General features: G+C 37.0%; 1 protein-coding gene across 2 annotated transcripts in view; it reads left to right on the top strand.

The window, feature by feature from the left end:
* Positions 1-26,002, top strand: part of CNTNAP5 (contactin associated protein family member 5) — a 956,089-nt gene that overhangs the window by 738,834 nt on the left and 191,253 nt on the right. For both annotated transcript variants that reach the window (XM_060177957.1, XM_060177958.1), the window contains exon 14: positions 25,262-25,418. In XM_060177957.1, the coding sequence (XP_060033940.1) occupies positions 25,262-25,418 (157 nt within the window). The remainder of the gene's footprint in view (positions 1-25,261; positions 25,419-26,002) is intronic.

Below are 26,002 nucleotides of genomic sequence, written 5' to 3'. Positions count from 1 at the left end.
GAGTAGATTAAAATTTATTTTAAATTCTATTCCAAAATGATTAAACAAATATTAATGAAAACCGTAGTGTGCTCTAACTGTGCTGAATATTTCAGAGCATCTTCAAGCTAAAAGCCAATGTGGTGCAGTTCAATAGTTGCTACACAAATATCACTACAGGGCTAGAATGACCTATCACTGGGCAAGGAGTCTCTCTACTGAGCATGCAGCCCAAGTTCTCACTGGCAGCAGCGTGTGGTATGTGCCACAACACCAAAGGAGGCTCTGGTGCTAGGGTGTGCTCCTATTTCCTGGCTTCTCATATGAATGTTTTTCAATTATTTATTTTATTTATAAAAAGGAAACACTGAAAAAACCATAGGATAAAAGGATACAACTCCATACAATTTCCACCACCAGGACTCCATATCCCATCCCCTCTCTTGATAGCTTTCCTATTCTTTATCCCTCTGGGAATATGGACCCAAGGTCATTGTGGGATGCAGAAGGTGGAAGGTATGGCTTCTGTAATTGCTACTCTGCTGAACATGGGCATTGACAGGTTAATCCATACTCCCAGCCTGCCTCTCTCTTTCCCTAGTGGGGCAGGCAGGGTTCTGGGGAATCAGAGCTTCAGGATTCATTGGTGTGATTGTCTATCCAGAGAAATCTGGTTGGCATCATGCTAGCATATGGAACCTGGTGGTTGAAAAGAGAGTTAACATATAAAGTCAAACAAGTTGTTGACTAATCATGAACCTAAGGCTGGAGTAGTGCAGATGAAGAGTTGGGGAGGGGGGGTCTCCATTTTGTAGATAGCTAGTAGTCATATTTCAGTTATATCCCAAAGGGCCTGTGGCTATACTAGCTTTTTTTTTTTCCAGATCCTGAAATCTGATATGCAGGTAGATCCTAGTTATTTATTGTCTGGGGAGATGATATCATGGCTGGAAAAAGGATCAGAAAGCTGAATCAGGGAACAGAGTAGCTCCCAAATATGGGAAAGGTGTATAAATATTGTTGACTGCAAACCCCATTGATTTGATGTGATCTGGGGCCCATATTCAGCTTAGGAGCCCATGTAACCTGTGCATCCCTCTAGATCTGAGCTCACATTCTGTGGTCATGAGTAGGAACATTCCAATCTTGCCTCAATTTCAGAACCTATCTTCCTCAGGTGTAGCATAGAGTGTGTTGTCCAAACTCCCTTCAGAAGATGAACATTCTCTACCGTTGTTGATCCAAGTTGAGGGCAAGGTCCTATGGGGGCCCACAAAGGGGTTTGTTTTGGTGTTCCTGATAGAGATGACTGGTAACAATGGAGAGAGGGATTTATCTGAGGTCTATGCCCATCATGTCTGATTGGGAATCTCAGGACTCCCTGACTATGGCCCCAACTGATGGGGTGGCCTGATAGTGACTAAAGAGTCATCATTAAAATATGCCAGTCTCTTGTCCCTATCCACTTTTACAGTCCTTGCTTTGATAAGGATAGCTTAGGAGTGAGTGAGGGAAGTATAATAGGAAATAGGTGAGGAGAGTAACTAAGTCTAAGTAGACACTATTTCATTATGAAGTTCATAGTGACTCACTATAGACTATTGTGCACCTTTGCTTTCAGGTATATATTTTTCCCTATTTATGGATGCATGTGAACATATGCTCTATCTCACGGGATCTGGTATATATCTAGGTTTTGGAATGGAATTAGAGAATCCTATGAAAGGAAGGGTCTCACTTGAGTAATGAGGGGTTGGAATTCCACGTCTGACATCTCTGGACACAGTATTAAGTGAAGCACACAGAGGTGGTACTCGTTGCATTTATTAGGTTGGGATCATCAGATGCAATATCATTTGGTATGAATTGAGAGAATCATGCAGGAAAGCGGGCTCCACTCTAGAGGTTCCAGGACTGGGAAAATATAGACTCTATAGAGAAATGGGAGATTCCTGCTGTTTTAGGGTTTAAGAAGGCAATAGATAGTTATTGCTATAATTATTTGACAATTGGGTTAACATTGAAAAGTACCCTTCTTAGGATCTGCTGTATCATACACAACATCATCATAATTTACATCCTTTTACATTATTTGTATTTAGTTGTGTCACCCATTGGTTCTGTTCTCCCTGGTTAAGCTTTTAAGAAAGTCAACATATCATAGACTCAGCCTATGGTCTGTACATATCATACAAAGAAATAGACCTCTCACAGAATGGGAGAAGATCTTCACATGTCATATATCAGACAATAGGCTAATCACAAAAATATAAAAAGAGCTCAGCACACTTAGCAACAACAACAACAAAACAAAAATGACCACAGTCAAAAATGGGCAGAGGATATGAACAGAACATTCACTACAGAAGAGATCCAAAAGGCTAGCAAACACATAAAAAATTGCTCCAGGTCACTGATTGTCAGAGAAATGCAAATAAAGACAACACCGAGATGCTGCCTAACTCCTTTGAGAACAACATACATCAAAAAGGACAGCATTAACAAATGTTGGAGAGGCTGTGTGGACAAAGGAACCCTTCTGCACTGCTGGAAGGAATGTAAATTGGTCCAGCTTCTCTGGAGAGCAGACTGGAGAACTCTCACAATGCTAGAGATGGACCTTTCATATGACCAAGTAATTCCTCTCCTTGGAATATAGTCCCAGGACTTCATAACATATAACCAAAAAGATATGTGTACACCTATGTTCATAGTATTATAATTCTTAATAGCTAAAACCTGGAAGCAACTCGGGTGCCCAACAACTGATGAGTGGCTGAGAAAGTTGTGGTATATATACACCATGGAATACTACACAGCTATTAAGAACAATGAACCCATCTTCCCTGACCCATCTTGGATGGGGCTAGAAGGAATTATGTTAAGTCAGAAAGATAAAGATGAGTATGGGATGATCCCACTCATAAACAGAAGTTGAGACAGAAGAACAGAGAGGGAAACTCAAAGCAGGATTTGACTGAATTTAGAGTAGGGCACCAAAGTAAAAACCCTAGGTGGAGGGTAAGTGTGGATGTTCTGCTTCATGGGGCTAGAGGGAGGGGGAAGATGGGATAGGAAACAGTATTTTGTTGGTGGCAATGGTGTTTATGTTCACTCTTACTAATTTGTAGTCATATAAATATATAAATCATTATTTGATTAATATGAGAGGGGAAAATCAATTGAATGTCTCAAAAATTTTAATGCACAGACCATAGGCTGAGTACTCACCTGAATTTAAAAGGGACTGGAGTAGTGAATCAGTCATGCATGAGTTCCCTGGACTGCCCCCTCCCCTCAAAAAAAAAGGAGGAAAGAAAGAAAGGAAGGAAGGAAGGAAGGAAGGAAGGAAGGAAGGAAGGAAGGAAGGAAGGAAAGAAGGAAGAAAGAAAGGAAGGGAGACAAACAATTACTCCAGAGACTTGATGATAGATAGCCCAACAAGTAGCCTGTCACCATGCAACCAGCCCCATTCACAATTCTTTTCCCTATATAAGAACACCAAGGGTAGGGAGTCAGGTTGTAGCACAGCGGGTTAAGTGCAGGTGGCGCAAAGCACAAGGACCGGCATAAGGATCCCGGTTTGAACCCCGGCTCCCCACCTGCAGGGGAGTCGCTTCACAGGTGGTGAAGCAGGTCTGCAGGTGTCTATCTTTCTCTCCTCCTCTCTGTCTTCCCCTCCTCTCTCCATTTTTCTCTGTCCTATCCAACAACGACGACAACAACAATAATAACTACAACAATAAAAAAACAACAAGGGCAACAAAAGGGAATAAATAAATAAAATAAATAAAATTTAAAAAAATAAAAAAAAATTAAAAAAAGAACACCAAGGGCAGCATTATCATGATTCCATGGATGTTTGAGAGCTGTTTTGGTTCCCATCTTTCTCCTTTTTTCCCTAAGAATATAGAATATAAATTGGTTCAGAAGGCATCTCAGCAGTACCCTCACATATGGAGGGCAATGTATTTATTTCCGAGAACTACATGAAAGACTAATGATACCATTATATATTTTTTCCTTTAACATTGAGTAAGTATGTCTGCATTTATCATCTGGAAAAATAACTTAGGTTTTACTACAGCTTCCTTTGAAATTTAATGATAGCAGTAATAGTAGTAATAGTAAAATTAATAACCACTACAACTCTTTATAATAAAAGTCATAGAAGTAGAAGCTATCACTAATATTCACTAATAAAATACCTGAAAGCTCTAAATCTCTTTTGCTTTTTGAGGAAACAGGGCCTTGTACATGTATCATCTCATTACTATTGTGTGGCCTACTACATTGTGTCCATAGCAAGGCAAACTGGGCTATCCCCGTAAACATATGTGAAAGAACAATATTTTGTCAGTGTACTTTCAATTACATTAGCCTGTAAACAACTTCAGAGAAAGAAAAGTCCTCTTTTTCTATAGTATTTCTATGCTTAAAACATCAGTTACACAGTGGTTAGCAAAAACAAAACAAAAAAAACAGTGGGTTGTGGTGGTGGTAGATAGGACATTGGAGGTATGAGGATTCTGTAGGTGAATAAAAAATACAAACATACACACATTTTTAAAATAAGCAACAACCAGATGAGGACTGAATAGATATTGATTACCTGATGGATTTTTCTAGCATGGGACCTAGTTAGGAAGAGAGAAAATAAAATTAGACTGATGGTTTCTTTACGATTCCCAACAAACTGTGGATAAATATTCATCTCTTGGGAAATCATCGTTTTCTAGAATAGAGCTAGTCTGGCAAAACTTCTGTGGTATTCAGTGGAAGTATTCTTTGCCTAATTTCATCCAGTTACTCATAATGACCCCCTGTCTAAAGATCCTGGGTGCTTAGTCTATTCATCATGAGTGTAACTCTCCAGCTGATCATCCCCTGCACTTTATTTTCATTTGGCCAAGTTCCCATGACAAAATTATTTTAATCAGGAGTACCAGCCCCTTTAACCACTATAGTAAATGGTGCCATTTTGAGAGGAGAGTGGAAAATGAAAATGGTTGGAATCCAATTTGATGTGTTGTGTGATGGGTTCTCAAAGGAGATGGAGGAGAAAAGAAGTATATGCCTTCATGAAGCTTTGAAACAGCATGCTGCCAGATTGGCATCATCTCTCCTGTTTGCAATGGAATTGTGGTGTTTCTATCAACTCGACCTTCAGGGAGTGTTTGATTGCTGAATGTTGCAGGATAGTAATACCTGCCTAGAAGCCATTAATGAAATGTGTTTAAACAGATGGAAATGCACACAATTGTAAGGTTTCAAATTGGAATATTGTCTCACAAATGATACTATATCCAAAAAATCATTTGGAGAATTTTTGGACACACTGATTTCTAAGACATATCCCCCAAGTCCCCAGAAATTCTAAATTCTGTGGCTAAAATCTGTAATTTTTTTATTTTAATTTATAGGACAGAGAGAAATTGAGAGGGGAGGGGGGAGGTAGGGAAGAGGAGAGAAAGACACCTGCAGACCTACTTTGCCAATTGTGAAGCATCCCTACTGCATGAGGGGAGTGGAGGCTCCAATCCAGATGCTTGCATGGGTCCTTGTGGAAATTTGTAACTTAGTTTATTTTTAATCTTTTTATTTATTTATTGGATAGAACAAGAGAGAACTCGAGAGAGTTGGAGAAGATAGGCAGAGAGGCACCTTCAGCCCTTCTTCACCCTCAAAGCTTTTCCCCTGCAGGTGGAGACCAAGGACTGGAACCTGGGTCCCTGAACTTTATAGCATCTATGCTCAACCAAGTGCACCACCACCCACCCAGCCCCAAAATCTGAAATTTAAAGAATAGGTAGACACAGCATGAATGAGTCCACACAGTCAGTTAAATAAGTGACAATCCCTGCAGGAGAGGGGGAAGTCTGCCTCCAACAAAGTAAGCTATGTTGATATAAATGAGTTGTGACACTTCAAAGAAAGGAAGATAACATTTTTGTAGAACACTGATACCATCAGCTGAGGACAGAACTTGTTACTCTTTAAATGTGTGTTTGTTTAACTGATGGCTATAAATACTATAATAAGATGAATTACAAGATCAAGTAGGGAGATATTCTTGTAGAAGTTATCCACTCTACGTGACCTGGAGTACCCAAAGTTCCAAATTACTTATTAATTTCTGGAAACACTTTTAAAATCTCTGCACAGGCACATGTCATAATTAATTACTTGCTGTCATTATAGTTTATCCACACCAATTTATTTCATGCCTTTGTACCAACTGTAAGAATGACCGATGTAATAAGGATATATTTTAATTTGTTTCACCTACATATACAAATTCCTTATCCTGTTTCATTTTTACCAAAGAAGATATGGGATATAAATTTTATATTTGAATAACAGATAATTGTAAATATTAGTTATTATTATTCATTGAATTCCTTCTCTGAGTCTAAAAGAAACTTTGTATCTAGGTTCAGCTTGAAAAATATTTCAGTTTAACTTTAACTTTGCAAGTCTATTAGAAAAAAAAATGAGGTTCAACCCACCAAAACTCTCCAATTTTGGTAGAAGATATTACCAATGAATTTACAAGAACTTTATTTTTCTTATTTTATTTCTATAGAATTGTCTGGTTTTATCGTAATGCATCAGGATATACAGTGGAGGGTAAAAAGAAAAGAGCTTAAACTATTTATTGCACTGCAAACAATCAAAAACTATTATTGCCTCTATGTCCTACTACTGCTACAATAGAATTGATGTATATATGTTGAACATGATCCTAGTGGCTGTGAAGGGTTTTTTCTACTGTGCATCCTTTCTGGACTAAGTATGTAAATTTGATAGACCCTGGACACACACAATATGGACTTATTAAAAGTAACACCATCCCCACTTGTAGTGGGGGGGACCCTTCACAGGCAGTGAAATAGGTCTGCAGGTGTCTTTCTCCCTCTTTACCTGCCCTCCTCTTTTAATTTCTCTCTGTCCTATCCAATAAAATGGGAAAATATGGCCTCCAGGATCAGTGCATTCATAGTGCTGGCACCCAACCCCCTTGATAACCCTGTAGGCAAAAAAAAAAAGTAAAGCTAGTGTGAACACAAGTTACTGAGTAACCTTCATTGAAGAAAGTGACCAAACTCTAGTCAAATATAATAAGAACATAGGTTTCTCATAAGATCAGTTTTACATTCAGGGTCTTCTCACATCTTGAGTAAATTGTTTAACTTCCATGAATTAGTTTATTTTTGAAGGGCAGTAATACAACTCTTTCTACAAAATATTAAAATGAAGTCAAAAGACTTACCTTCTTCTTCTTCTAGCGTTTGCCCTTCTTCTGTAGCCAGTCAACAGGTCAGGTTGAAAGCTGTCAGGAGCTGCTTGTTGCTGGCTTTGAAAGTGACTGGGATCCATGTGGATTCAGTCGGCTAGGAAGGATCGTCAGTTTCCCCAATGAATGGGTACTCACGGGATGCACCCCTAAGAATCCCCTATAGTCTCCAGCAAAGAATACTAAGACACGTTTAATTCCTCATTTTCTCCTGTGATATTTAGGTATCATAGCAGATTCAATGCACACTAAAGGGTCTATATAAGGGAGTTGGACAGTAGCTCAGCTGGTTAAGCGCACATGGTGCAAAGCACAAGGGCCAGCTAAAGGATCCTGGTTTTAGCCCCTGACTCCTCACCTGCAGGGGGGTTGCTTCACAGGCAGTGAAGGAGGTCTGCAGGTGTCTATCTTTCTCTCCCACTCTTTGTCCTCCCCTCCTCTCCCTATTTCTCTCTGTCCTATCCAAGAAAAATACCAATAACAACTACAACAACAATAAAAAAGAGCAACAAATGGAAATAAATAAATAAATAAATAAAAATAAAGGGTTTATATGTACTATAGAAGGCTGTTAATAATGTGTCTTGCATGAATGATGTTTAACCAGTTAATGAAGTCAAATTTTCAGTTTATGACCATGTGTAGTCTACACACCGACAGGGATTCAAATAGTGAACTCACCCATGGGCCTAGAAATGAAGGGTACACTATTTTCTAAGAAATGGTTAGAAAAACAGTTATTCACTCAGTGATTCACTTTTTACCTTCTGTATTTGGAATTTCACACAAAAAGTTGGCAAACTTCTCATATAATATAATTTTAGTGGTTACATAATGATTTCTAATATGATGTATGACATTATTATATTATATTATATTATATTATATTATATTATATTATATTATATTATATTATATTATATTATATTATATTATATTATATTATATTATATTATATTATATTATATTATATTATATTATATTATATTATATTATATTATATTATATTATTCTTCCTTCCTTGAGAGGGATGAGCGTCTATCCCTTTTGTTACTCTAAGTAATGCAATAATATTCTTATTGAAAATATTTAAAACATATTTAGAAGCATAATAGTAAGATTAACAAATACTGTCAATGATCCTTTAGACATATGTCTTACGTGGCTTGTAGACCTAGAATTAGAAACACATATGGATAATGATATTTAGATGGGGAAATGAGATTGTTCTTTGAAAAAAAAAGTCTAATGATCAGAATTTGAGCTCATTATAGTCAGGGTGAAAGAAAGAGTAAATTCTCAAGTGACTATGAGTCTCTTATGAATTAAGAGTATGGATAATCAACTAATCAGTGGAGATAAGGTGGGAGAGAAGCTGTCATTCAAAGAATTTGTTGAATACTTATAAAAAAAGTTTTGCCTGTGCTCTTCCAAGATTCATATGTATTTGGGTCCTGAAGCTGATCCATCACTTTGAAAACAATCCCAACCTGGACTTCTGTTCCTTCAACTGTTAAAAGGGACTGTATGTTGCTTCATTGTCATTTGTTAACTAATCTATTAGTTGTTTCCTGAGTGTGTGTCTAAGTCACTTTAGCTGCTAAATATTGTCACTAAAGCTGTTGAAGAACCTAGTGGTTTCCTCCTTTGAGTATTTTCTGAAAACATGTGTTCTCATTTCTCCAGCTGAAACTGTATTTACATCTGGTTGTTTCTCTCAATTCCAGTTCTGCTCTGATGAATTTAGAGTGTACAACTGATGAAATCAGAAATATCTCAACAGCTGAGGGTATTTCAAGAAACAAAATATTTTTTTTCAACCCCAAATTTTTAAATGACTAAGAACATGGATTTCTTTTTAAGTTTCCAGGTGATTCTACTATATATTCAGCTACTTTTACTGTAGAATAGATCATTGAACACAGATTTTAAAAAAAAGTATAGTGGTCCAGGAGGTGGTGCAGTGATAAAGCATTGGATTCTCAAGCATGAGGTCCCAAGTTCAATCCCCAGCAGCACATGCACCAGAGTAATGCCTCGTTCTCTCGCTCTCCTCCTATCTTTCTCATTAATAAATAAATAAGTTCTTTTTAAAAAAAAAACGTATAGAAATGGATTTTATTTTCCTTTCAGCATCTTGTATTGAGACTTATAATTACAAAACACAGTATCAGAAATTCAAATGTCAACTTTAAATATATTTGTTATGGTAGAATATTTTTATTATATAATTTCTTTCAAATGATAAAATATTGGATTTGTACCTATATCACACTAGTTATGAAAATAGGGTGCTAAATTAATTCTAAAATACATATTTTTGAGCATGGGCAATCTTATTCAATAATATAGTGTATGGCCTAATTTCGTAGGTACTAAAATGGTTGATTCATTCAAGTATAATACCTATTTACTAAAAATATATTGTATAATTTAATTTAAATGATATTTGAAGATGCAAAAATGTTACATAATTTTGCAATACTTGCATATTTTTAAAAATACCACTTATTTATTTATTATTAGATAAAGACAGAGAAAAATTCAGGGTGGAGGAGGAGACAGAGAGGGAGAGAGACAGAAAGACACCTGTATTCCTGCTTCACCACTTGTGAAGCTTTCCCCCTACAGGTGAGGACCAGGGGCTTACACACAAGTCCTTGTGTACTGTAATGTGTGCACCACTGCCTGGCCTCCACAATATTAACAAATCTCAAGATGCAGCAGGAGAAGAATCACAAATATCCTTGGTAGTTTTGATGAGATGTTGCTCCTTAGCTGGTTGGTTTGGAGATGAGTATCCATTATTTCTTATTTATTTATGTATTCTCTTTTGTTGCCCTAGTTGTTTTATTGTTGTAGTTATTATTGTTGTCATCATTGTTGGATAGAACAGAGAGAAATGGAGAGAGGAGGGGAAGACAGAGAGGGGGAGAGAAAGATAGACACCTATAGACCTGCTTCACTGCCTGTGAAGTGACTCCTCTGTAGGTGGGGAGCCAGGGGCTCAACATTATATTATTTTCTATACTACTTGACATATTTTATACTATCATTTTTCTATATTATATATAGACATATGACATATAGTGTTTATGTGATATTGTCATGATAAATACTTTAACTGGATTAAAAATTAAAATGCCAGAAGTTGGGCGGTAGTGCAATGGGATAAGCGTAGGTGGCACAAAGCACAAGGATGGTCCTAAGGATCCTGGTTTGAGCACTGGACTTCCAGCCTGCAGGGGGGTCTCCTCACAAGCAATGAAGCAGGTCAGCAGGTGTCTATCTTTTCTCCTCCTCTCTCTCATGCCCTCCACTCTCCATTTCTCTCTGTCCTATCCACCGCAACATCAATAAAGGCAACAATAATAACTACAACAATAAAGCAACAAGGGCAACAGAAGGAAATAAATAAATATTAAAAAATGAAATGCCAATATTCTTATTTGTTTTAAAATCATTATATTATAAAACATATTTAATTACTTATTTAATCTTGAGAATGAGAGAAGTGAGAACCATAGCATCACTCTAGTACATGTCTTGTCAAAGATCAAACTCAGAACCTCATGCTTGAGAACCCAAACCCTTACCAAGAAATTTTTCTGATAGATATTCTGGAGATAGGGTATCCTCTGCTTTTACACTATTTTTATAACATATATTGCTTTTTTTTTTTTTACAATTTCAAAGTAATCATATATAGCTACATATAAGAATAACAATTTAGAGATTTTTTCCCACAAAACCACAAATGAATCTTGAATCTTAGATCTCGCTTGGATATTCTACTACCCTAGAATGTTGTTAACTCCCAGAAGTCTTTATTTTTCCATTGGTGATGTGCTCACTTCTCCAATTTGACTCTGGAATTCTAAGAGCAACCCATAAAGCATTATCTGTTCTCTGGCAACTGAAAGAACCCTTAATTGACTTGTTTCTATTGACTGAGATCCTAGACGGTGGCCTCTATTAATGGTTTATTCTAGGGAAGACAAGGAATATGTTTACTAGCACTGTAGTTGAGTGTTAAATGTGGTGTATCATGTTATATCCCAACTACTTGGTTTTTCCTTATGATTGAAACCAAATGGTCTCTTGAAGAATAAAGCTCTGTATCATATCTTCTGATAAATCATGTGCCTGTGAGCAGTATAGTTAGTTGTTGTTGTTGTTCTTTTTGTTGTTGTTGTTGTTTTAATGATGGTCCTGTCTCCCATCTTAGGTACAAAATTTTATCTTTTCAGGGATTGCATTGAAATTATTATTAAATGTGTTTGAACTAGTATATCTTACTAATAAAGATAGTGTTTTACAGTATGTACTAGACTTTTCACTCGTACAAAGAAATATATCTGTAAGTGCACACGTGTTTATTCAATTGTTATTTAAATAATTACTGAGTAACCAGTATGCGTTCTAGGTGTACAATATGACTGGCCACTTCAACCCTCGGGTAGATGACGGCTGCCAAACTCTAGTAATCTCATTTTGGGCTTTATGCCTTTCAAGTTGTAGAAATATAGCAGCTAACGAGGCAAGTCCTAAGACACACTTACCAGTGTTTGCACATAGTTTAACATGGGGTTGTGAAATGAACCTAGTGCCTTTGCTCATATGCGGCACCTTTGAAGTACCTCCCAAACCAATTTTCATTCTACTTTTAGAAAAAAGAGGGAAGGGTAGAAGGAGAAAGAGAAGAGAGAAAAAGAGGAGCAGACTCTAAAGTACTGCATAACCACGCCTGAATTCCTTTGTTGGATCCATTGTGTTCCCCGGTGACAGCAACCAAAGAATAGGAGGATGGCAGTGGTGTCTTATGCCTGGTGAATCAACTACCGGTCACCTTATTATTTTAATTTATAAAGGAAAGTGATTTAAATTCTCTAAAATATTCATTTTTATGAGGACATAGAAAGAGAGAGAGAAAGAAAAAGAGAGAGAGCGCACTATCAGAGCATTGCTCAGCATTGGCGCACGGACATGCTCAGGATCGAAATGTGGAGTTTCGAAAGCCACAGGTCTTCTCACTTCCATACCCTGTTTTCACTTTGTGTGCATGAAATTACTTTGTATTCTTGATTAGGTTTTCAAGTGATTTTTGTCCTAATTTTAAGATATATGAACATATGTTTGCACATGTATATTTAAGGGTGTACTTAGTTATTGTACACCTGCTTACACATGCATAGGCACCACTGTTTTTAGTCATATATTCTTGTTCAGAAACCAAAATTTGCATTTTCATATATTATCTGATATACTGTATCTTTCACAATAGCTAAATGTCCTTTACTGGTTATCATAAAACATGAAATTCTTGAAACAAGGAAATTTATAGACTATTTTTTATTCTCCTTTTCTTTCTTTCTCTCTTTCTTTATCTTTCTTTCTTCTTTTTTTGCTACATACCAGTAAAATAACTATTAACAGAAGCATGGTTGATATTCAGATTTGGGCATGTGAACTAGGACAAATAGGCATACAACCTCACTTTTATTACTATCATTATGCTGATGACCCTCTGGCCACTTCTCTCCAGTCCAGGTAATTGCAAAGTTCTTCATATTTTATTCATCAGAAGAGCTGCTCTGTGCCCATCTTTTGCTGCTGCCATGTGCTCCTGATTCCAATAAATACTTATGTATGTGATCTGAGGGCTCTATCAACTTTCTGCCTGTGCCTTGCTCATCCCTAGTCAATATTAGACTTACAGTCAGCAGTCATGTTTCAAATAGTACAGGAATAAATGAATAGGGGATTGCTATTTGTCCATTAGCACTGTGAAAAGCAAGCTCATTTTGTCTCCTTCACTCTCTGACAAATGTTCTCACCTATTATTGTTAAAATGAAGGGACACTTAATTCATGTAAGTATTTAAAGATATGGTTTCTAGCTCTTTTCTTTTTTGTTTATTATCATCATCTGATGTCTATTAAAATAAGTGATTGGATATTTTATACAGAATTATGATTGATTATTTCTTGATCTGTGGTAGTGTTCATGTATTTAAAAAGAAACTAAGAGCTACTGTTACAGTGGGTCAAAAGGGGAGTGGAGTTAGAAGGAGATATAAAGATATAAAGGAGATATAAAGACAGTAAACAAAAATGGGACAAACGTTGGGAGGATAGACAAGAAAAGGAGATAAAAAAAGGGGGACAGAAAAGGAAGTGGAAATAGTGTGAGAATGACAATGAACAAAAGGAGAACAATTGAGGAGATGGTTTAGAAAATAGCCTACAGGGTTTGAATGCATAAGACTCAAATTTGGTCTTCAGGGCAATATATTCTAGAATAGAGTACCACTCTGGTCTGTCTTTCAAAAGATAAGAAAATAAATACATAAACAGACAAATAAATAAATATTCAAAGGCTGGCAGTTAGCATACACAGTATAATTACTATAGTTGTCTAGGCCTGAGCTTTTGTTTTGAGGGTGTGTTTGATATATTTGTGATTGCCCTGCTAAGTTTATCTATTCCCTCTTGTGTCAAGGTTGGCAGTTGGCATAAGTCTAAAATTGTGTTCATTTCTTTCATGTTGTCAAATTTATTCCCATATAGATGACCATAATAATTTTGCATGATCCTTTGTATCTCTGCCTCATCACATATACTATCTCTTCTCTCGTTTCTGAGTGATTTTACCTTAGTTTTCTCTCTTTTTCTCTTAGTGAGTGTTTCCAGTGATTTATGTATTTTATTTATCCTTTCAAGAAACAGCTCTTGGTTTCATTAATCTTCCGATGATCTTTTTGCTTTCTTTTCATTGATCTCTGCTCTGATTTTAACTATCTTCTGTCTTCACCTGACCCTTGGATTGTTACATTGATGTATTTCTAGTGGGTTCAATTAAGTTGCTAGATTGTTTCTTAGTGATTTCTCCTCTTTATTAATTTGGGTCTATATTGCTATGATCTTTCTTCTTATGACTGCATTCGCTGCATACTGTAGGGTCTGATAGTTGGTTTCTTCATTTTTACTGATATTAGGCCATTCATAATTTCTTTTTCGATATATTCAATGACCTATGTGCTATTCAGAATCATGTTTAGTCTTAAGTCTTTGGAAGAATTTCTTTTCTTTTTGTGGTTAATTTCCAACTCCATACCATCATGATCTGAGAAGATTCACCACTGTATGACTTTAATATTCACATATTTGTTTAGGCTGCCTTTGTGATCTAGCATATAGTCAATACTTGTGAATGTTCCATGAGTACTTGTGAAGAATGTATATACTTTTTCTTTCAGAATAGAAAGTTCTGTATATATCTACTAGGTCTATCTCATATATGGTCTCATTTTAGACCATAATTTCCTATTAGATTTTTTTGTCTGGATGAACTGTCTCATCCTGTAAGTGGTGTGTTAAGATATCCTACTATTACTGTGTTGCTGTTAATGTCTCCATTAATTTCAGTAATTACTTGCTTTATATATTTGGATGCACCTCAGTTTGGGAAATATATATTTATAATAGTTTAATTCTAAATTAATTAATTAAATTAATCCTTGTTGTATTAATCTTTTATGTAGTATTCCTCTCTGTCTCTGCTTACCCTTTTTATCTGAAAATCTATTTTATCTGAGAACAGAATAGCTCTTCCTGCTCTTTTTTTCTAAATTATTAACTTGGAACATCTTGCTCCAGCATCTTATATTAAGCTTCTGTTTATCTTTTCTTTGGACGTGTGCTTCCTGGAGCCATATAATACACACATCCTGTTGTTTAATCCATTTAGCTACTCTGAGTCTTTTGATGGGTGAATTTAGAACATTCATATTTACGGTGACTATTGATATATGTGGTTTGTTCAAATTCATTTTGTTTTGTGTTTTGAATTTTTTAGTTGTTGATTACCCATTTGTTTCTATCTGTCACTTTTGTGAGTTCCTCACTGGCTTATTTTATACTTTCTTTAGATCTCTGTTCCTTGTTTTGTATTGTGCTTACCATAAGAGAAATAACTAACACATCTAAAAATGTCTTTTTTAAGTTGGTCTTGATTAACTAACATTTGATAGAATGCTCTAACCATTATTTCCCACCCCTTCTCCTATTTTGCTAGGGTTTTTTTTTAATGTTTTTTTTTCTTTTTTTATTTAAGAAAGGATTAATTGACAAGACCATAGGGTAGGAGGGGTACAACTCCACACAATTCCCACCACCCAATCTCCATATCCCACCCCCTCCCCTGATAGCTTTCCCATTCTCTATCCTTATGGGAACATGGACCCAGGGTCATTGTGGGTTGCAGAAGGTAGAAGGTCTGGCTTCTGTAATTGCTTTCCTGCTGAACATGGGCATTGACTGGTCGGTCCATATTCCCAGTCTGCCTCTCTCTTTCCCTAGTAGGGTGGGTCTCTGGGGAAGCTGAGCTCCAGGACACATTGGTGGGGTCTTCCATCCAGGGAAGCCTGGCCAGCATCCTGATGGCATCTGGAACCTGGTGACTGAAAAGAGAGTTAACATACAAAGCCAAAGAAATTGTTGAGCAATCATGGACCCAAAGCTTGGAATAGTGGAGAGGAAGTGTTAGGGAGGTACTCACTGCAAACTCTAGAGTACTTCTGCTTTCAGGTATATATTTTGCAAGAGTTTATGGATACGTGTGAACATAAGCTCTCTCTCACAGTACCTGGTGTATATATAGGTTTTGGGACTTTGTTAGAAAGTGAATCACCTGAGATGAAATTAGAGTATACTATGAAAGGAAAGGTCTCACCCGAGTAATGAAGCTGAAGGGTTGTCATTCAACATGTGAAGTCTCTGGACACAGTCTGAAGTGAAGCATGTTGAGGTGGCAATCGTTGCGTTGGTTAGGTTGTGATCGGCAGATGCAATATTATTTGATATGGATTGGGAGAGGCATACGGGAAAGTGGACCCTATCCAAGGGTTCCAGGACTGGGGGAAGTAGGGGCTCTATAGTGGAGATGTGAGCTTCCTGCTGTCTTAGGGTTCAAAAAGACAATCGATAGTTAATGTTATCATCACATTATTTGGTAATTGGGTTAACTTTGAAAAGTCCTTTTGTTAGGGTTTGCTGTACAGTACCCGGTATCTTGTATATAGCTGTGCTATTGGATACTTCTGCTCTACTTGGCCTAGGCTTTTGAGAGAGTCTGCATATCAAATACACAGCCTATATATTAAAAAGATTCAGTTTGTTTTTTATAATTTATTTCTTTATTGGGGAATTAATGTTTTACATTCAACAGTAAATACAATAGTTTGTACATGCATAATATTCCCCATTTAGCAATACAACCCCCACTATGTCATTCATCATCTTTCATGGACCTGTATTCTCCCCACCCACCCACCCACCCGAGTCTTTTAATTATATAAAAGAAATAAAATAAATAAATAAATAAATAAAATATTTTTAAAAAGATTCATTTTGTGTTTTGAAAAACTTTGAGACATACAATTGATTTTCCCCCTCTCATATTAATTAACTAGTGATTTATATGTCTACATTTTGCTAGGAGTGTACATAAACACCATTCCCACCACCAAAAGACTGTGACCCATCCCTCCCACCCACTCCCACCCCCCACTGGCCCAGGAAGCTGCATGTATACCCCTCACCACAGGGTTTTTACTTTGGTGCCCTACTTACAATTTGGTCAGGTCCTGCTTTTAGTTTCCCTTTCATATCTTCTTACTCAACTTCAGTTGATGAGTGGGATCATCCCATACTCATCTTTATCTTTCTGACTTAGCTCACTTAACATAATTCCTTCTAGCTCTGTCCAAGATGGGTCAGAGAAGGTGGGTTCATTGTTCTTGATAGCTGCATAGTATTCCATTGTGTATATATACCCCAGTATTCTCAGCCACTCATCTCTTGTTGGGCACCTGGGTTGTTTCCAGGTTTTAGCTATTATGAATTGTGCTGATATGAACATAGGAGTACACACCTCTTTTTGGTTGGGTGTTATGGAGTCCTTGGGGTATAACCCCAGGAGAGGAATTACTGGATCATATGGAAGGTCCATGTCTAGCCTTCTGAGAGTTTTCCAGACTGCTCTCCACAGAGGCTGTACCAATTTACATTCCCACCAGCCATGTAAAAGGGTTCCTATGTCCCCACAACCTCTCCAGCATTTGTTACTGCTGTCCTTTTTGATGTATGCCATTCTTACAGGAGTGAGGTGGTATCTTAGTGTTGTCTTAATTTGCATTTCTCTGACAATCAGTGACCTAGAGCAGTTTTTCATATGTTTGTTAGCCTTTTGGATCTCCTCTGTAGTGAATGTTTTGTTCATATCCTCTGCCTATTTTTGGATGGGGTCATTTGCTCTTTTGGTCCTAAGTTTGCTGAGTTCTTTATATATTTTGGTGATTAGTTTCTTGTCTGATGTCTGGCATGTGAAGATCTTCTCCCATTCTGTGAGGGGTCTCTCTGTTTGTTTAATAGTTTCTTTGGATGTGCAGAAGCTTTTCAATTTGATGTCGTCCCATTGCTTGTTTCTGCTTTAGTCTTCCTAGCAATTGGGTTTGATTCATCAAAGATGTCCTTGAGGTGTACTTGGGAAAGTGTTTTACCAATGTTTTCCTCTAAGTATTTGATTGTTTCTGGTCTGACATCTAGGTCTTTGATCCATTTGGAGTTGATTTTTGTTTCTGGTGAGATAAAGTGGTTCAATTTCATTCTTCTGCATGTTACAACCCAGTTTTCCCAGCACCATTTATTGAAGAGAGCCTCCTTTTTCCATTTAATCCTTTGGGCCCCCTTGTTAAAGATTAGATGTCCATAGGTGTGGGGATTTATTTCTGGGCTTTCAATTCTGTTCCACTGGTCTGTGCGCCTATTTTTGTTCCAGTACCATGCTGTTTTGATGATGATGGCTTTATAATATAGTTTAAGGTCTGGGAGTGTGATGCCTCCATTTCTGTTTCTTTTCCTCAAGATGGTTTTGGCAATTCTAGGTGTTTTCAGGTTCCAGATAAATGATTGTACTGTTTGTTCTATTCTCTTAAAGAAGCTTGGTGGAACTTTGATGGGTATTGCATTAAATTTGTATATGGCTCTGGGGAGAATATTCATTTTGCTGATATTTATTCTTCCAATCCATGAGCATGGGATATCTTTCCATTCTTGGTATCAGTTTCTATTTCCTTGAGTAGCGACTCATAGTTTTCAGCACACAAGTCTTTCACTTCTTTGGTCAACTTTATTCCTAGGTATTTGATTTTGCTGAAACCGTAAATGGGAGTGATTTTCTGGATGTCTTCTTCTTCAGATTTAGTGTTTGCATAAAGAAATGCCACTGATTTTTGTACATTGATTTTGTAGCCTGATACCTTGCTATATTGCCTAATAACTTCCAGTAATTTTCTGCTGGATTCTTTAGGTTTTTCTATGTATACTATCATATCATCTGCAAATAGTGAGAGCTTGACTTCATCCTTTCCAATCTGTATTCCTTTGATTTCTTTCTCTTGCCTGATTGCTATGGCAAGAACTTCCAATACTATGTTGAAGAGTAACAGTGACAGTGGACAGCCCTGTCTAGTCCCCGATCTGAGGGGGAATGCTTTCAGCTTCTGTCCATTGAGTATGATGTTGGCTGTAGGTGTGCTATATGTAGACTCCACTATCTTGAGGAATTTCCCATCTATTCCCCTTTTTTGTAGAGTTTTGAGCATGAATGGGTGTTGGATTTTGTCAAAGGCTTTCTCTGCATCTATTGAGATAATCATGTGGTTTTTGGCTTTGCTTTTATTGATGTGGTGAATGATATTGATGATGGATGTTGAACCAGCCTTGCATTCCTGGGATGAATCCCACTTGGTCATGATGAACAATCTTTTTGATATGTTGCTGTATCCGGTTGGCCAAGATCTTGTTTAATATTTTGGCATCTATGTTCATCAGTGATATTGGTCTGTAGTTTTCCTTTTTTGTTCTGTCCCTATCAGCTTTTGGTATCAGGATGATGTTGGCTTCATAGAAGGTGGAAGGGAGTATTCCTGTTTCTTCAATCTTATAGAAAAGCTTAAGAAGTATGGGTACTGTTTCCTGAAAGTTTTGTAGAATTCGTTTGTGAAGCCATCTGGTCCAGGACTTTTGTTGTTGGGGAGATTCTTAATAACGGTTTCAATTTCTTTGTCTGTGATTTCATAAGAGAAATAACTAACACATCTAAAAATGTCTTTTTTAAGTTGGTCTTGATTAACTAACATTTGATAGAATGCTCTAACCATTATTTCCCACCCCTTCTCCTATTTTGCTAGGTTTTTTTTTAAATGTTTTTGTTTTATTCTTACTTCTAGTCTACTACTATTTACCTTGCTTACAACACCTATTCCTTTTCTTCATCTTTTCTTGTGAAACTACTTTCAGTAATTTTTCAATGTGAAGTTGATGGTGAAAAACTCCTTTAGCTTTTGAATGCTTAAGAAGACATTTATGTCTCCCTCATATTTGTAGGCTAATTTTGCAGAATACAGGATCCATGACTGGAATTTCTTATTTTTTAGTATTTTGAATGTCATTCTTTGTGAGGTGAGAGTGTTTTATAGACATCTGGCGGATGAGTGATTATACCCATGTCTCAACAACTACACTGTAGCCCATTAACTGCTCATTATTCTCTATGCATATGAAAGTGGCTGTGTAAATATATATATATATATACACACACACATATATATGCATATATATCCCAATAAATTTAAAAAAATAAGACACTCCGTAATTGAATAACTGTATTTAATAAAGTGAGAAAGGAGTAAATGTTGTATTACTAATGAAAATGTCATTGTTATTATTCATGGTAAAAAAAATATCTCTCTGTCTTTATCACCATTTATCAATATAACAGCTAACACACTTACAGTTTATAGCAATTGGAGGATGGTGAGATGCTCAATGTCTAGAAAGAAAGAAGACAGATGTCCGAAGGATCCAGAGTTTAAGAATCTCAGGGGCATGGCAAGAAGTTTGAATTATATATTCCTTGATATTTTAATTTATTCCTTTACTGAATAGAGACAGAGAGAAAATGAAATGGGCTAAGGGAAGTTGAAGAGTGAGAATGAAAGAATGAGTGAGACCTGAAATGTTACTTTATCACTTGGGAAACTTTCTCCCTACAGCAGGAGACAGGGCCTTGAACCAAATCCATGTGCATGGTAATATCTGCATTCAACTGAGTGCACCACAACTAGGTCCCTAGAATGTATTCTTATAAAGCAATATTACTGGTTGAAGTTGTAGGTTTTTATCAAAAAGTTTAATCATCTACTATATCTTCTAAATGTCTCCTATGACGAGTGTTACTAAACATGGTTGAATGGTAGTGGAAATAAGGATTCTATTTTTGAATCTGTTGTAATGGTCTTCAATAAACTTTGGCTAGGTTCTGCCATTTATTAGATTAGGTACCTTGGGCAAGTAATTTATCCATCATCTGATTTTTTAATTTTCTCCTTTAAACAGTGGTGTAAAATATTTTTCCTCCTAAACTCGTCATTGAGATTGAAAGCACTGTGTATAAAAAGTGCAAATAAATGTATGGGATGTTATATATTTTGGGTATTCATGGATTTATTATTATTGAGAAAGGATGGCAGATGAAAGAGAGAGAGAAGAGCACTGCTCAGGTATAGTGTAAGCAGTGCCAGGGAACTGAACATAGTCTTTTGGGCTTCAAGCATACACAATTTGTTTTCTTTCCTTTTCTTTTTTTTTTCAGCAATTCTTTTTTTTAAAAAAAATATTAGCTTTATTTATTTGATAGAAAAAGCCAGAAATCAAGAGGTAAGTAGAGGATAGAGAGGGAAAGAGAGACACCTGCAACACTTCTTCACTACTCACAAAGGTTTCCCCCCAAAGGTAGGGAGCGGGGACTCGAACCCGGGTCCTTGCTCATTGTAGCATGTGCACTCAACTGGGTGTAATGGAATGAGCTATCTCTCCAGACCTGCCTGAAATATTTTAAATGCTCAATCAAGGTGGAGTTTTCCAATTAAGGGTAAAAATAAAAGTATACAAATTAGCTTTTGTTTATTCGCTTGTTTTGTTGCTTTTTATTTTTTATTGTTGTAGCTATTGATATCGTTGTTGGATAGGACAGAGAAATATGGAGAGAGGAGGGGAATACAGAGAGGGGGAGAGAAAGACAGATTCACCACTTGTGAAGCAGCTCCCCTGGAGCTTAACCTGCTGTGCTACTGCCCGACTGCCCACATTAGCTTTTGTATCCTTACTTATCGCAGTTCGTGATATCTGGTTGTATAGACATTGACTGTCTTGGTTTTCTAACTTGGCTTCTCATTCATTTACTCTGTCATAAATATAAATTAAGCTTGCTGTGTTTATAAATACACCTCACCCCAAATTTTTGTGTCTTTGCATATCAAGTTTTCATGATAAAGCATGATAGAGATTTTGATGCCTTTGGTCCTCACATAGCCATCCCTGGAAACTACTACTTCCAAGTTTATCTTATTGTGTGATAAACTATAGATCCCATTCTAATTCTATGTTGTTTTTTATTATTATTTTCTATAAATTTATAATAACATGCCACTTTTTCTAATGATTTTTGCTATAAAAGTTCATAGTAACTTCATTTATTGTAGTATATTGAAATATGAACAGCGAGTGTTATAGAGACGACTTACCAGTTAGCACACAAGTCTTGCCATGTGCCTCCTAGTGCCATTTGAAGGTTTCACAGCACCAGGGAATGCTCCAATGTTGTCTGTAGTTTTTCTACCTCACTGTGTGTGCCTCTTTCTCTACGTAAATGAAAAATGGGCACAGGTGTGCTGAATACACTAATTCACTAGGCCCCAGAACTAAAATATCCCTACTAGCTATCTACAAAATGGAAGATCTCACAACTCTTCATCTGCACTATTCCAGCCTTTAAGTTCATGATTGATCAGCAGTTTGTTTGGCCTTGTATGTTAACTCTCTTTTCAGCCACCAGGTTCCAGATGCTAGCAGGATGCCAACCAGACTTCCCCAGACAGACAGCACTACCAATGTGTCCCAGAGCTCTGCTTCTCCAGAGCCCCACCCTACTAGGGAAAGAGAGAGACAGGTTGGGCGTATGGATCAACTAGTCAATGCCCATGTTCAGTGAGGAAGCAATTTACAACTTCTATATCCCACAATGACCTTGGGTCCATATTCCCAGAGGGTTAAAGAATAGGAAAGCTGTCAGGGAAGGGGATGGGATATGGAGTTCTGGTGGTGGGAATTGTGTGGAGATATACCCCTCTTATTCTATGGTTTTGTCAATGTTTCATTTTTATAAATAAATTAATAAACCTCAAAAAAAAACACGTACACAAAAATGCAAAAATGTGAAATAGTTGTGTTCATTGTTCAAGGATGTGAATTCCAAAATGACTACATCAGGGAACCTCAGCCTAAAGTCTGACCTTCCCTCAGTTAGTATCGGTAATAGTCTTCATTACATTTTCTCAGATAAAACACACTATTAAAATGCAAAGTGTTATAGTCTGCACAAAAACTTAAATGATGAAAACAGAGTCATTTAAGTTCATCCGTCTGCATTCCTCACTGATTCACCATGAAGGATCCCTATGGTGCATTCTGGGTTGGTTTGTGTAGTCTGGCTTTCAGTGACCCTATCAAAGTGACTTTTATCACTTGTTTTGAGAAGTGGTATCATTAATCTTTTCAGCACCCTCACTTCCTTTGGACTTACTTCAATTAAGTAGGCAGGGAGGAGAGAACAATGAACAATGTTATAAAAATGTTAATTCCTAATGTCATTGACTAGCTCTTAATCACACTATTAGACATATGTTCTAATTTAATGATCCTGACCAGCAAGCAGTAAGATCAAGATTGACTTTGATGAATGCCAGCCATTATTTCCTTGATATAGATGAAGCTGTTTTTCTTTTTGACTTAGGAAATTATACTCTATCTAGAAATAAACAATATAGAGAATACTTTCATCAACAGAGTCTTTTTAGAAATTGTTGTCTTGATAATAATCAGTGAAACTTTTGACAAATCTGGTGGTACATTTCTCCCTGTTTTAAACTCATGATATTTCACTGCAGTCAATGTAGGGAATATAATTATAAGCAAAAATATTAGTGTTTCAGATGACTGTAGAGTAGAGGAATCTTAGAGCTTATTGACTAGCTTAGTCATTCATGTTCAGTTCCCAGGAGAGGCAGCCATGGTGGACGCCTTGAGCACCCTCAGCCAAAATCCAGCTAAGCAGGAGAAGAAGCAGGGACCAAAAGGGCTGGACTTCTGGCTGGCTGTGCTTAAATCCATTTGATCAACCCACAATCCCTGTCAGTTTGCATAAATCCTTGTATGCTCTGTCGCCACCAGGATGACATCAGCTGTATGCTATGTCCAGCTTGTATGGTTGACCAGTATACTTTGTCATACTGGTTTGCTAGAGCCAAAGATAGGCATGACAACCAGATTTCAAATCGCTGGGACTGAGATGGGACTTCTTTGGAGTGACAACACTTTGGGCTTAAGTAAGGAATATGTGGGAGTAAAGGGAAGTAATTGGACAATTACTTGACTTTATGAGTGTCTTCTAATGTCTCTGCTGTAGCCCCTTGGATAGGGCCCACTTTCCCGTATGCGTCTCCCAACCCATACCTACAATATTATTTGGTATGGCTACAATAACTGAGTTGAAAGCCAAAGACTCTGAGGACAAAGACACAATAACTGAGTTAAAAAAAAAAAAAAAGGCTGGAGGGACAGGAAATCAGAGCTACAGAAATTGAAAATAGAATGAGCAAAACTTGATATGAAGCAGATAATAAAAAATGCCTAGAAAAGAGGCAGGCCAAATGATAATAAAATAAACACGAGAGGCACCTGATTGAGTTCATTAGGAACACCACCTAAATAATATGAATCCCAGAGGAAGAAGAGGCAGAAATAAGGGTAGAGCACAATCTAATTGTCATAATAAAGAGAATTCCCCTAAATTACTGAAAGGATACGAACAGCCAAGAAACACAGAGTCCCAAACAGTATCAGTTCACACCTATGTACACCAAGACCCTTGCAATTTAAACTGGAAACATCCAAAGATAAAGAATGGTTCCTGAGAGGCTGGGTGATGGTACACCTGTTGGAGTGCACTTTTTACAATGTGCAAGACCTCAGTCCCCACCTGCAGGGGGAAAGTTTTGCAAGTGGTGTTGCCACTCCATAAATTCTGTCTTATGATGCTATGGGAACTGAATTAGTGTTTTCAGAGCCTCAGGCATGAAATCCTTTTGCATAACCATTATGCTATCACCCCTTACCAACTTACTTTACATTTCTTCAAAGAAGTTTTACAAGATATAGGTGATCTAAGAGCCCATTTGGCATGGCAGGAAATCTGTGGGAGGGAGGAATATCTGAGACAATACTCTCTCCTTCCATTTGATGTTCATACATCCTCACAGGGCAGTGGAAACTGAAGACTAAGTAAGAAAGATCAAGCAGATCTATTCCCATCTTGCTATATATGTCTTTTCTTCAGCAGTCTTAAAATACATTAATTTCTGCATATGAGATTTCTTTAGTTCTAAAATCTCCATTTTATGTAATTGTGATGCTTTTCTAACTTTGTAATAATTTGAACTTGTGGCTTTTCTTCTAAGTATAATTCTATGTCAATATCCTGTTATATAAAAATGTTCCATAAAAGTATGGCCTAGATATGCATATGTAAAGATATATCTGAATATGTCTATATAAATATGCATATGCATACACATACACAAGTACATTGATAATGAAAGAAAGCTTAAAGAAGAATAGGAAATAAAGATGACAGAAGGGAGAAGAATGGAAGGGAGAAAAGAAAGAAGAAAGGAAGGAAGAGAGAAAAAAAAGAAGAAAGGAAAGAAGAGAGGGAGGCAAGGCGGGAGGAATGAAAGGGTGAATGTGCTGACAAATTAAATATTTATATGATCCACTCTGACCTGGGAAATATCTTTTCTTCTAGATGGAACACCATTTACTTGGTGGATTGGACGGTCTAACGAAAGGCATCCTTACTGGGGAGGTGCCCCTCCTGGAGTTCAGCAGTGTGAATGTGGCCTGGATGAGAGCTGCCTGGACATTCGACACTTTTGCAACTGTGATGCTGACAAAGATGAATGGTAATTGGAATCATGCTCTTTCTGCAGTTCTGATGGAAGACCATTCATTGATACATGCCTTTCCCCTCAAAGATAAGTGCATGAATCAGGCAATTAAAATGAAACAGGTCTCCCTATTCATGATGATTGCTTTCAGCTTGGAAAATTGTCTGTTCTGCTTTGCTTAGGAACAGCACTGATGTGTGTAATTTGTAAAATACATTGTGAGAGCATCTCCCAAACTCTGAACATTCCATTTGAAACTAATATATGGAAGCAATGTGGTCATTGTTTTCATAATGTGTGTGCAGGATGGGCTTTGAAGAGTCTGTGCTATGATGGCAAGGTGTCACGATGTAAATTGTCTCTGCATCCTCTCCTTTCTCATTGATTGTCTTAATCACCAGCCTGTCATTTTACTACTGTAACCACCACAAGGGAAATTTATATTTATTGAGTATCAATGTGATTATCACAAGTCTATTAATTCTGTATAATGTTCTCATTTTTGCTTCTTAAGGTTGGGAAACACAGGTTACAGAGAAGTTAACTGAGTTTCCCAAGGTCACATAAGTCTCAAATGTGACATATTCAGAAAAAGAATT

This window comes from Erinaceus europaeus, chromosome 18 (assembly GCF_950295315.1).
Source record: "Erinaceus europaeus chromosome 18, mEriEur2.1, whole genome shotgun sequence".
Classification (NCBI taxonomy): Eukaryota; Metazoa; Chordata; class Mammalia; order Eulipotyphla; family Erinaceidae; genus Erinaceus; species Erinaceus europaeus.
The sequence above is the reverse complement of the archived record's forward strand: the minus strand, read 5'-3'. Positions and strand labels throughout refer to the sequence as shown.